General features: G+C 38.0%; 1 protein-coding gene across 2 annotated transcripts; it reads right to left on the bottom strand.

Moving 5' to 3' along the window:
- Nucleotides 1-3501: 3501 nt before the first annotated feature.
- LOC121429702 (rhomboid-related protein 4-like) lies at nt 3502-12865 on the bottom strand. 2 transcript variants are annotated; one of them, XM_041626872.1, is made up of 6 exons: nt 12709-12865; nt 10627-10816; nt 9388-9697; nt 7744-7983; nt 6984-7295; nt 3502-6189 (listed from the first exon to the last, which is right to left on the bottom strand). In XM_041626872.1, the coding sequence occupies exons 2-6, from the start codon at nt 10792-10794 to the stop codon at nt 5993-5995; spliced, it is 1227 nt and encodes a 408-aa protein (XP_041482806.1). In that variant the 5' UTR covers nt 10795-10816; nt 12709-12865; the 3' UTR covers nt 3502-5992. The 2 variants fall into 2 exon arrangements, with proteins under 2 accessions (XP_041482806.1, XP_041482805.1); XM_041626871.1 differs by having other exon boundaries at nt 3502-6198; nt 12709-12864.
- Nucleotides 12866-14002: the final 1137 nt, after the last annotated feature.

Raw genomic sequence — 14002 nt, 5'->3', positions numbered from 1 at the left:
TTTTATCGGCTCAAATTATTCACAAAAAAATGAAATGAAACAAAAAAATAACACCCCTCCCTACACCCAAACAAATTTCAAATGAAGATTCGAACAATGCACACTTAACGATATCACAGCTGTCTGTATATGCTGTGAAATATATACTATTATCTGTCTATATCATTATGGCTCCAAATTAATATCATTACTGTTTCCACTATTATGTCTAAAGCAACCGATGTAGACCTCAACTTTTATTGAAGATACCAGTGGCGTAACTACGGGGGGCATGGGGGCCACGTGCCCCCCCCCCCCATCGGCTGACAAAAAAACGGAGAAAAAGAGGGAGAAAGGAAGAGAAACGAAGTGGGAAAGAAGAACTTATTGATCATTATAATGCTATATTATAATTATGTTATGTTATATTGCGTAAGAAACATTTTTATCATAACTTTACGAAACACAATTTTCCCAGGGCCTATGTCTTCGCTGTTCCTGAAGCTTGCATTGTCTGTTTAATGAGATATATAATCCTATCTTACTAAAACCTCCCGTTTTCAAGTCAATATACACCAAATATATTTCCTCGCACTTCGAGTTATTATTGCTTCATGTAGTGACATAATTATGCTTCTTTTTCATGACTACTTAAAGGTCATTGCCCCATGTTAATTAAGGTCTTAATATAAAACATTTCCTGTCCGTGAATACGTTCGCATTAGTGGATTCGTGACATAATGTCTGCTCTCCATGAATACGGATCAGTCCTTAAAATGTCGCTTTTTATAAATATCGAAAATTTCAGGTTAAGATTTGATGTTGACGCCGCCGCCGTCGGAAAAGCGGCGCCTATAGTCTCACTCTGCTATGCAGGTGAGACAAAAAATATGAGCAGTGAAGAATTCAGGATGTTATCAATGTGGGAAACTATGACATTAAAACAGGCGGTTCCACTCAAGTTGTCAAGAAATTCCACAATTATTGTAGCAACAACAAATCCAGCAATTTAAGCAAACAAAACAAGAAAAAAGAAAGTGCCCTACAAAATTTTTCATAAATCCAGGTGACATTCTAAATGACTGTAAAGTCATGTCATAATGAGGCCGCAGAACTTGGGGACAAGTGGGGGTTTCAACTCCCAATTTGTTATTTAATTAAATGTGTCAGACAAAAATGTTTCTTAAAAATATCATCCACTGTCAGCCCCCCCCCAATCACTTTCAAAATCGTTTCTTCCGCGGCCCCTGAATCAGTGGACCATTCATGGGCACCCCCCCCCCCCCCTCCCATCAACCGCTGCAAAACACTTTCCCATTTTTTATCCTATATATACGAAATCAAACAATTTTATTGTGGATCGAATGAAACTAGAAACACAAAGCTGTCGTAGATGGGGCTATAACAGATCAATCAATGGAGGGCATGAACTGAGACAGAAACATCTTTTTTCTTCCTTCAATGTCCCCCATGACACCCTCCACATCTTTTTCTTCCTCTTCTTCTTTCTTCTTTGCGTCCTCGTCTTTCTTCCTTCTTATCTTCCTCCAGTTGTTTCATTTTTTTGTTATCCTCCTTCTTCTTCATCATCTCTCTCTCTCTTCTATCCTACTTTTTCCTTTCCATTTCATGAGGAAACCCCACTCCCTTTTTCCTATTTCTTGCCCTCACTTGCTCATTTGCCTCTCCCCTCCCTCTTTCTTTCTTTTTCTTTCTTTCTTTCTTTCTTTCATCCTTTCTTTCTTTCTTTCCTTCCTTCCTTTCACTGTTGCCCTATCGTCCCTCCTTGTCTATTGCATCATATGTCTGAGGTATAGGCTAATCCTGAAGAATAGTCATCTGGCTCAAACATTTTTGAGCCAAATAGCAAATCTATTTACATACCTCATCTAACACAGAAAGTTAACAATATTCATTAAATAAAAACATCACTATCTAGAGCAAATACCCAGATTTATTCATAACCTGATTTCGGCATAAACAAATTTCTAAAAAGATATATCAATAAATATGGAAAAAAACATCAGCATAAAACATTACTTCCAAACTGGAATGTACAATGATTTAAAATGAAAAATGACATCACAAGAGTATACATCATGATACAGTATCACCATAAAAATTGATGAATATAATACATGTTTGATGCAATACAACGTGCAAGTTGGATTTTTTTTAAATAAATGTCTTTCATGATTTTGAAATCACTAATAAAGTAACTAATATACATAAATTAGTATTTTACTACCCTTGCAAATTAAAAAAAAAATGCTTCTTCTTCTTTCTTGTTCTTATTCCTCCTCTTCTTCTTCTTTTACTTCTTCTCCTTTGTTTCTTCTTCTACTTCGTCATCGATTTCTCCTTTATCATTCTTCTTCCTCTCTTTCCTCTTCTTTCTCTTCTTTACTTTTAGTTTATTTGAGTGAAAATTTTATTGTAAGCTACCTCACACCCTCTTTTGATAATGTTGTCATCTTCCTACAATTAAAAAAGGTCCTTTTAGTACTTATCTCACAAATTTAGTGATTTGATATTTGAAGAAAAAATGCTTAAGATGTGGTTTACATTTAAAATGGAAAAAAGACAAATATTTCACTTTAATTGGGCACCTGACCAAAATAGATCTTCATGTAAAATCACAAAATGGTGAAAATATATCCAAAAGAATGCGTTTATTTTGTATCCTCCACAACATAACTGCTTTAAGACATGCGCATAAAATGAATTGGAATAATGAAAGGCACCTTGTGGGGGGGGATCGACCAAAATGCGAAATTGGCTTCAATACATGTATGAATTATTTTTTAGTATTTTTCAATGCTTCACGGATACAGATGAAAGCATCATGATATGTTGAGAACGATACAAAGGCCTCAATTGTAAATGAAATACAAGACTTTTTCTTTTGGTTGTCAACATTTCATTCCGCTTGAAACCCCCCTCTTCCCTTTTAAAAATCCTGCGTATGCCACTGGCTCAAGAAGAACAAAAACTGAGTGAGAACACTGCTTAAAAGAGCACAATGTTTTACCCAAACTTAGAATAGCCTTTAATACACGTGGAAACCCATTTCAGTGTTTTTCTAATGCTTTAAGGCCTCCGCACACCTTACGACCCGACCGGTCGTTTACTGGCTTGCGACTGAGTGAGTGGAGAGGAGTCGCAAGGCAGTCATAAGCCTCGACACCGCACACCTTGCAATCCGATCTGCGACTCACGCATGCGCTTTTTGCTTTTTGGCATAGCATCTGAGAAATTGCGCTTACTACTGCGTATGCGCGTTGTTTATCATAATACACGTTATGCGACTCTGCTGTCTGATTGGCTGGAGGTTGGATTGAGCTTGCGATCCAGTCATAAGGATTCAACATGTCAAATCCTTACGATTTTCCTTGTGACTTGTCTCTGACCAGTCTGCGACTGTGAACCTGACAAGCGCTGTGACGTCACATTTCTCCTCACTCAGTAGCAAGCCAGTCGGCGACCAGTAAGGTGTGCGGTGGCCTTTACTGATACAGCAAAAATCATCATAAAATACTGAGAAAGTTAAGAAGGTCTCAGTTGCAACAGAAGTATGTGTACGTGAGCCAATGATGATTTTGTTAACATAAATTCAAGTAACATAAAACCTGAGTAAGGACACTATTGAAATGTCAAAATGAAAATGAAATATCAAAATGATGTAATCAGTATAAATACTCCGCCACAGAATTAAAAAAGATATTAAAAAAATAAAAGCAGAGTTAGTCGGTGTAATATACAGATTTAGATTCAATCGCTAAAAACAATACATCCTTGAGAAAGGCAATGAATGAACATTTTTAAATGGAAACACTTTAGGCATTATTGGTACCCATGTGTGAATGTGTTAGAAAAATACATTCTAGTCATATAATTTGATTAAAAAAGAAATGATTGTGACATGGAGAAGGGGAGTTGAAGGGTTGGGTTGAGGATAGAGGATAAACTGAATCAGGCAAAGTGAAGGGAGGTGGTAAGGACGAGTGTGAGCTGAATCCGGCCACCCCATTTGCAGGGAAGAAAAGCCGGATCTCCATGTCAAACTTTGGATCGATGATGAAGATGGCAATGTGTAACAATAAATGATATGCACGTACATGTGTAATGTAGCTGCAAATGAGGACCCCTTGGTAGACCAGCAGCACCATGATTGATGCTGCCGAGTTGGCCCATTCTCTTGTTTTCATTTGTCAATTTCACATGTATCATCTTATATGTATTGTTATTCGTTTTAAACGAAAATAAATCCAATTGAATTATAAAAAATGCAAAGAATGTTTTGAGTTGTTTTTTTTTGTATTTTGAATATTTTTTTTATAGTAATATGCAAACCATTATATAGGGTCCAATCTGCAATACATAAGTTTTAAAGAGAAAAGCAGAAATACAATTGATTCTACTGGCCGCTGCTCATATAAGCCATCTCAAGTCACACATTCATAAGATAGCTGTGATATTCATATCTTAAATATATACAAGTGGTACTTAGTGTTTCCTAAATAACTAACTAGACTTTTATATATATTGTGGCATCTATCTAGAAATAATCTATTTGCACAATTTTATTTCCCCAGCTTTAGCACGAGCTGCCTTCCAGTGCACAGTGCAATCAAGGAATTAATCATGCCAGGTACCCCAATCATAATACCTGGGTTGAGTGCAGCACAATGTGAGTAAAAACATGCCATGGCTGGGATTCAAACCCACAACCCTCTGAACAAAAGATGAGAGTCCAAACCACTATACCACGATGTGCCCAAAATACAAGTAACAGAAAATGGTCCTTATAAAAGTCAGCTCCAAGATATAAATAATCATATTAAAAATGATCGAGGCTTTGTAAAGACAAGAGTTGCTGTCCATCACCAAACAATACACTGGCCAATGGAAGTTGCAGTTGCATGCACATATTGTTCAACTTTTCACATACAGGGATTTGAAAATTCTCTGCTATAACAACCAATCAGGATCAATGACTGATAATCTGCGATTCATTGCAAATACTCGTGCTACAGGATCCAGTGCACGTAACACAAAGCGTAGCAATTGAATGTTGACTACACAAAATGACAAATGGATTCCAGCATCAAAATCATTTGATTTTATCGGGGCATTTCTTGGAAGCGTTTCATGAAGGCGCCAGCTTGTTCTGAGCAAATGAGATGCAAGGATCTCAGTAGCTTATAACAGTGGTCAGTAAAAATCACTGATTATTTGTTTATGAAATGCTCCCCCGATTCTCATCTGTAGAACTTGTCAAGGCATCCCTGTGGAGTGTTCAATGAAGAATCTAATCTCTACTGAGCCAATCAGATACATGTAGCAAGGAATTCAGTAGCCTCTCACAGTAGTCATGGAAAAATCACTGATTACCGGTATCTGTTTTATGAAATGCTCTCCGGTTCTTATCTGTAGAACTTGTTAAGTGTCTCTGCGGAGTGTTTCATTAAGCATTTAATGACTTCTAAGCCTATCGGAGGCAAGAATTTCAGTAAATTATCACAATAGTCAGGGAAAATCACTGATTATTTGTTTCATGACACTCTCCCCTATTCTCATCTGTAGAACTTGTTCTCTGCGGAGTGTTTCATTAAGCATCTAATGACTTCTGAGCCAATCGGATACAAGAATTTTAGTAGCTTATAACAGTAGTCAGGGAGAATCACTGGTTATTTGTTCCATGAAACTCTCCCCTATACTCATCTGTGGAACTTGTTGATGAGTCTATGCAGAGCGTTTCATTAAGCATCTAATTTGTTCGGAGTCAGATGCAACGATTTTGGTGAATAGCTTATCAAAGTAGTCAGGGAAAACGACAATTGGTTCATAAAAGGTTCCTCTGTTCTCGTCTGTTGAACTTGTTGAGGTGTCTCTGTGGAGTGTTTCATGGAGCAGCCAGTTTGTTCTCAGCCAATCAGATGCAGGGATTTCAGATTATCACAGTAGTAAGGGAAAATCACCAACAAGACGGTTCATGAAAGGCTCCCCGATCTCATCTATCGAGCCTGTCAAGGCGTCGCCTCCTGAGCTCTTCAGCCGAAATGCCAGACGCATGCATCCCGTTCTGGCGGTTGGGTGGGGGCGGGGCAGCATTGTCTCTGGACAGATCAGGGTAGAGGTGGGGTGTGTGGTCTTCTGAGGGTGGGGCAGAAGGCATTGCTCTGCCTCCCTCTGGTGGACTGGGATATCCTGACGAGCCTGGGTGAGAGATGGAGAAAGGAGAGATATTTATTTATATTTGGTTTCTTCAAATGGCTGACATCCAAAGATTCAGTATCTCTCTACTACTACCTCTTTGAATTTTGCAAAGATGCATTTTAGCCCTTGGCTACTGTTCATGTTAATCATCGTATAAAACCAATATCAATATTGCTACATGCCAATAGCTGGGATTGTGAATATGTACATGCTTACATACATGCAGATCCTGACTTCAAAACTATTGTCTACTTCATCCTAATCATTGTAATTCCCAACAAAGTTTTGCTCCTTATCATAATATTAAATTATACCAACGACACCAATATCATCCCCATCCGTCGACCACCAACACAAACAACAGAAATTCTACTTTCATCCATTTCCTCCTCCTCCTCATCATCATCATCATCATCACCACCACCACCATCATCATCATCATAATCAACATCACCATCATCATCATTATCATCGTCATCATTATTACATTCATCATAATCATCACCATCATCATCATCACCATCATTATCATTTCCATTATCATAATCATCATCATCACCATCATTAGCATCATTATCATAACCATCATCATCATCATTATCATCATTATAATCATCTTAACCTTCACCATCACCATCACCATCATCAACATCATTGTCATCATCATCACAATCCCCAAATCACTATCAGGATGTTTGGTAAGGGGCATACCGTCTCACTAATAACCAGTCTCTAATTTAAGTATTCTAGCTAAAATGCCAAGTATTCTAGGTCATTCAACTCACCATTATTCATACTCTGCCTCATTGCAGTTCTCATCTGTTCCTCTTCACTCAAACCACCGGTATAATCGTCTGGCTGGTAATTGGGCAGCGTGGGTGAAGCACCTGTACCCCCGGAGCTGGATCCCGTGCTACTGTCATAGGGGTAATCAGTAGGGCTTGGTCTGGACCGGGCTGCACCTGACCCAGATCCCGTGGAATAGCCACGCCCAGCATAGGATTGGTTTGATCTTGAGGTTGGAGCCTCGTCCCTGAGACCGGTAGCGGCTGTCCTAGGCTGGTACCGCGGTCCCTGGCCTGCATCACCAGAGAGGACTGTGAATAGAAAAAAAGGACGTCAAGAGGGTCAATCAGTTGAAACAGTTAATTTTTCTTACCATTTGTCGGAAGTACATGTACCCCTTGGCATGCTGCCATCATTAATTCACAATGAATAACACACATATATATCTCACAGAGCTGCAATTCATCTCGCAAATTAAGAGTTAATTACTGTTCTCCAAGCGGGCCCTGCTATTATTATTACCCGGCTAAGCTAAGCTACCGATTCAGGTGCACACAGCTTTTTGAGGAATCACTTCCTGCCGGTACCCATTTACCTCACTTGGGTTGAGTGCAGCAAAGTGCTTCTTGCTGAAGGAAAACACGCCATGGCTAGGATTCGAACTCACGACCCTCTGTTTGAAAGGCAAAAGTCAGAACCACTAGACCATGACGCGCCCACGTGAATAAAAAAAAAACTTTGATTTTTACAAAATCTCACCTGATGCGAACAGACTCCAGAGGGCATCCATAAGAATCTTAAGGGGCCCTTTCACATACGCCATGCCAACCAGAATACCAGCCAGATGACCTGTGAAGGAGGCCCTTGGAACAATGAGTTGGATCAATATCAATTCAACCCAGCATGCCCAGCGAGAAGGTACACTGAACATTCCCATGATCCTCTGGTTTTGGACAGGTGTGTAGTACGTTGTTAGGACTTTGAGAGCAAAGAGCACTCCTGAAATCAAATGTTATTCACAAAATAAGTCTGTTAATTAAAATTTATATCATTTTTAAACAAGGGAAGATCAAATCATAGATATTGCAATGGAATGATAACTGTACATGCAGCGCAGGACACTGGAAACGGTCCGACGGTCCCAAAGCATTAACAATTTCTGTCGGGCCAGGAACTTTTAAGAAATAGCCAGGTTTACTGGTCCTACATAACCAGTAAAAATATATCAAACTGAAACAAGTGATGTTTTCTCCTCTTTTGTAAATTATAATGGCTCTATAAATTTAAGAAATGGCTTTCACGAATTATGTTGTGTGTTTGAGTTTGTACTGATTTTTTTTAGGGGGAAATAAAAGCAATAAAAGACAGTAAAATAATCTTGAGTTTTCTTTATATTTTTATTTATTTTGGGGGAACAGTAAATATTAGGTTCGGACAGTAAACAACTTATGGAAAAACTTGGTATCTACTGGTCCGACATGAACAGGTTGGACCAGTAGAATAAAAGGGGTTAGTGTGGATCCCTGGTACATGAACAACCTAGAGAAGGAGTTGTACCCTGTTATTAGCTTTATACATTACTTAATTATTTATTACTAGATTATATGAATATATTTGCCCTAAAAAACCTGGAGGATTTGAAATTAAAAGGCATTTTACACTTACCGGATATATTTTGTGATTAACAAGAAAAGTCACAATAGGGTTTTTTTCAACATAAGACCTATACCATTTGATGGAATAGACTGAAAATTTCAAAAAATAATCTGTAATATTCTGATAGATGTTCAAAGAGCCAAGAGAAGATGTTCTGCCATTCAGAAAACATTTAAAGGGGAAGTTCACCCTGACAAAATGTTTGTTGTAAAAATACCAGAAAAATAATAAAAAATATTGCTGAAGGTTTGAGAAAATCCATTAAAGGATTAAAAAGTTATCATAATTTGATTTGTGACGTCATATGCGAACAGCATTCCTATATAGCAAATGGTAAAAAAGTCACTGAAATGTCATTTTCTCACAAAAATTGAAAATGTTTTTTGCTATACCTTGTGTATATCAGTGGACGAATCATTTCACACCCAATCATGAATAGAAAATAAAAATAAATCACAAGGAACCATTAGAAAAAAATGAAATTCATGCATTTTATATTATTCATATTACATAACATATGGGGTAGCTGCTTGTTTGTGACATCGCAAATCCAAAATTTGAAATTCTAAAAACTTTCCTAATCTTTAGCAGATTTTCCTCGAACTTTCACCAATATTTGTTATTATTTTTTCTGCTATTTTTACAACAAAGTTTTCTTTATTAGGGTGAACTTTCCCTTTAATGGCTAAGTGGATCCTTGATCACAAGTTTTCACCCGTCTGTAATTCTTGGTGATTTCGTACTCACCTGAGAAGCCAGCAGCACAGGAGACGATGTGGGAGCTATCCTCCAGAAGTTCCGCTATCCCCACGTTGAGCGCCACTAAGAGACCGTTGGTCAGGACACAGAACATCACGATGAGGTACGCGAAGTACGGAGAGCCGAACTTCCTCTCTAGGGTGATACCCTTCCAGATGAAGGACACCATGTTGTAGTAGAGATGCCAGTCATCGAGGTGGAACCACGCTGCAAGAAAGAGGCGGGGCCAATCCCCCTTGTACCAGACGTGGGCGGAGCTGACGCAGATGTTGCTGATGGATGGTGACCTAATGGCAGACTGAATGGTTTGAAAAAAAAAAGCATCAGAATTATATGTGACAACAGGGGTGGTGCCATGGTGTATTTTCATATCAAGTGTGGCAAGAATTTGGAAAGAGTACAAGGCGACATAACTTTTTTCTTCATGAAAAGGTAGGGACGTTGTATCATTTTCCAACCGAGCTTGCTCTGAAGGCTTTTTTTTTCTTCATTTGCTCTATTTTTAATTTCTTATCTTATTTTCATTTATTTTATAACTTGACAAAAATAAAAGCCAGTCACCTAATTGTTACTATCTCTCCTAAGTACTGTCTACAGTACATGTGATCATCCACAACTTAAAATAAATCAGCAGCCAAAATATGAGCTATCTGGATTAGGCTTTTAAAAAATATCTTCTTCAAACCTACCATGTCAAAATATGTAGTGGAAAAATTCAACCAAGTAAGAAACAGAAGTATTTCAATATGAATGCTAGGTTTGTGAGAAAAGATAAGTTTCACTTATAAAAATTAAGGCTCTATGAAGTAGAACTCAGAAATTCAATGGTACAACTATTTTTGTTTTCCAAGTTCAATGTCATATTAGGCCTTTTCTACCATTCCATGACAGAAGGAACTACATGTAACTCTGTGGGATGAGTTGCTTAGAACATGAGGAAAATAATGTGGAAACATACATGTATAGTGTTAATTTCTGTTGAAACAAATATTAGAAATTGGTGGCTATGTAACTCTGATTCCTTTAGCATCATGTAGAGCATATACACTATGTACAGAAAATATCCAATCAAGAAATAAAGTCAAATTTTGAAGAAAAAAAAATAATTTGCTTCATTTTGACATGAGACAGCTGAACTCATGTGCCTTTCATTGCTTTGTTCAGTGAATAATGTAATCTTTCAGGTTGTGATCATTTCAGCCATTTAATTTTCATAAACTTTCATACCTTGATATATGGATTGAGAACACGGAGGAATATGAGGACATTTGCAGCAATCGTTGCCATGGTAACAGGAGGGATTCTATTGAATCCAACCCGATAAAGCTGATGGAATAGAAGCAGGAGACCGAGACCTTGCTGCCGTCCCATCCCTCTTCTCCGCGGTTGAAACATCTTGAATTATTAAAAATTGACCCTAGAATGAAAGGGGACATTACAACGAAAATATGAAAGTTGAAACAAAATTATCAACACTTACTGAGACACTCAAAACGTAATTGTAAAATAACATTACAAAGAGTAAAAAAATATCATCATCAAAACCTGTAGTGTATTCTAGCTTTGCATTTGTTCTGTGATTCATGACTCAAATATTGTTATTAAAATATTCTTTCATTTTCATCCAATGTGATTTCCAATTGTTAAACTTAATTCAAACAAGTGCATGACCTTGATTTTATTTTTGGTACTACTAGTAATTTTTAGTTGTTGTAATTATAAATAAACATAACTGAACATCATTAGAGCCACTGGTTCACTGCTAACACCCTGCCTGTGGGGAATCTAGAGGTAGGACCGTAGGACTATGGTATGCCAATGTTGTACAGAGCACAAACTTTAAAAAATCATTAAAATATCACTTTTGTGACCAAAATTACTAATTTCCATACAGTTGCAATTTATTTTTCACTAGTAATTGGGAATATTTTTTTCATTCACCAGAGCGCTCAAAAACTTGAATTTTGGGCATATATATGTGTACGCCCTCTATTGGTGGAAAGTAACATGGCAAGAAAATTTTCATTTTTTGGTCTCTATTTTTAATTAAGAAAAAAAGGATTTAAAGAATCAAATTTAAATAAGCGCCAAGTTGTATGAATAATAGATGTAATGGAAACTGTCAGTGTAAAAAAATCAAGCATTTGCCCCAAAGAAAAAGAGAAAATAAGCCAAACATTGCCACCCTTATTTTGCCACACATGGAGATATAACTGAGAACAAGGTTATATTATAACCTTGTTCATTGAATGAGTGATTAGAGCCTATGTCTATGTGACATGTCAAGAGGTAAATTACAGATGTCTAATTTCTCAGAACCCAGGCCAGAGTTGTTCCATGACTGAGTCAAGTGCTTGATGCCCCCCCCCAAAAAAAAACTAAGTGGCACGCAGTAGATTATACCTAGGGAAACCTTGGGAAGTTTCTGAATGTAGGCACTTTATGCCTCTGTATTCAGTTCTAAGTTTTTCCTCCTCAAGATGGCTGGCTCACTTCCGGGAACAGGGCTACCTCGAACTTAGTCAGCTGGCAGCCGTCTGTTTTGAGGAGTGTTTTAACATTTTTTTTATTCTCCTCGTACACAGACGGCTCGCTATCGTTCGGCCACCATGGCATTAGGGGACTTGCAATGCAAAATCCCCCCATCGGGGCTCTTCAATTTTTGTCTTTAATGAATAAAAAATTTGAAAATTAATGCAACCAAAATGCAAATTAATATTCCCTCTTGGCATTAATTGCCAAAAAACGGAGAAAAATCAAGTTAAAAGGAAAAAAAACAGTGACTTACCACGGCTGTCGTGCAAATTCACTTCCCCGTTTATCCGATCTTAAGTACATTAACATATGCATATGGCCATTGAGTCCCCTGTACAGATCGCGCTAGAACTTCGGTCTCTGTATTTGGTGAGTGAAGCCAACGGAGTTCAGCTGAACAACCAACATTAACAGAGACCGAAGCTTTTTAGTTTTGGTCTACCTCGAACTAAGACTAAGTTAACGATGCTGATGTGCCTCTTCATTTCCCATTTCCCTGAATAAATAATAATAAATCAATCTCACAACTTACCAACCTCTAAGCTTTGCAAATTTTAAGTCCAATCGACCAGAAGTCGAGTACAACAAGCCGTGGCCGTTGTCGCTTTTGCCTTTGCACTCCAATGGCGCTGCACTGCTGCCTTTCTCCCCAAGCTCCCCCTGTGACAGCGAGTAAAGTTACGGTAGACAACCTCGAGCCAGCCTCGGCTCTAAATTTTCCAGGATAGGTTTCGTATTTTAACTAACTGGATCTAAAATTCTCAAGAATTTTACTTCGGGAAGCTCGGGTACTGTATCACAAAGGCTTGCACAAAGCACATTACACACGTCAGTGTAGTTTTGCTTCAAAATTCTTAAATCTGATGCAACTCCACTGCCAGGATTTTTGACAAGTCACAGATCTTTGTTATGAATCCTTATTACACGTGTACTTCCGGGTTACGCAATCCAGGGGAGATCCACCAGATATCAGTGAAGATGTTTTGTTGTTGTTTTATATGTATTTTTCGGTGTTTTTTCGTTTTTTTTTTAAAGGGACGAGGTTTGGGGATGGTGTCAAGATGTTTATGATTGGAGCCGGGGATGAGGATTTGAAGTAAATAATGAAAAGAATGAAGGTGACATCATTTTAACAGTAGTCCATGTAGTACCCAGACGATTTCTTCCCATTAGTTCATGTGCACCCCGCCCCCGTACCGCCCCTGTCCCTATATGTTTATCAAAATTTGCAAGGTGTCTCAAGTTGGTGAAACAACCCCATTAATTTTCACAACCATGAAAAAAAATCTTGATGAAATGTAATATTGTTTTCTGATGACCATGTCAAAATATATCACAAATTAAATTTTAAGCATTTAAAAATTTCTCACATGCATGTATAAGTAACATGATTATTATTTATAACAAATATTTCATTGCACTACATGAATAAGGGAACTTAAATTTCACGGGGCCAAATAGGATTTTTTTTAATTTCAACTGGATGATTTGGGATAATATCACCAGTTCCCCTTCTTCCATAATTGAAAGGAACGATTATTGTGTACCCTTTTAAAAAAAAAATATTCTACTACTTGTACTGTATGATTGCGCCGGTATATATTTTTTTCATTTCATTTATATTGCAATGACCTATTTTTATATAAATGAATGACAAATTCAATAAACAAAATACACAACATGCTGCCACCTAATTTCTGTACCTTTTTCTCATTACCGGAAATGAGAAAATGTTTCTGGTATCCCAAATTCAGATATGCATGTACCCCCCCCCCCTCATCTGTTTGCAAGTCTCACTCCCTTACCCCAAACTCCTCAAAATTTCCCGCAAAGTAGAGATCAGCCCTTGTTATTGTTTAATGCTTACCCCCCCCCTGAACATTAAGATAGATTGGAGGGAGGGGGGGTTACCCCTTAATTGCCTCTATGAGGGTAAAGCCATCCCATCCCATAATGCTTCTAGCTGCTAGCTACTGTAATTCCCATCCTTCCCTCTTCTTATGCCTCCCCCCTCTATCCTCCTCCTCTTCATCCCTGCCCCCCTCTCCCCCCCCCCTCTCTGTCTCTC

This window comes from Lytechinus variegatus, chromosome 16, assembly GCF_018143015.1.
Source record: "Lytechinus variegatus isolate NC3 chromosome 16, Lvar_3.0, whole genome shotgun sequence".
NCBI classification, from domain to species: domain Eukaryota; kingdom Metazoa; phylum Echinodermata; class Echinoidea; order Temnopleuroida; family Toxopneustidae; genus Lytechinus; species Lytechinus variegatus.
The sequence above is the reverse complement of the archived record's forward strand: the minus strand, read 5'-3'. Positions and strand labels throughout refer to the sequence as shown.

Excerpts from the sequence above, each read along its gene's own strand:
- LOC121429702 (XM_041626871.1), bottom strand. The coding sequence starts at position 10,794 with ATGTTTCAACCGCGGAGAAGAGGGATGGGACGGCAGCAAGGTCTCGGT. Across the intron at positions 9,698-10,626 it reads TTCTCAATCCATATATCAAG|TCTGCCATTAGGTCACCATC; the intron begins GTATGAAAGTTT and ends CAAACCATTCAG. Across the intron at positions 7,984-9,387 it reads CTGTGCTGCTGGCTTCTCAG|GAGTGCTCTTTGCTCTCAAA; the intron begins GTGAGTACGAAA and ends ATTTGATTTCAG.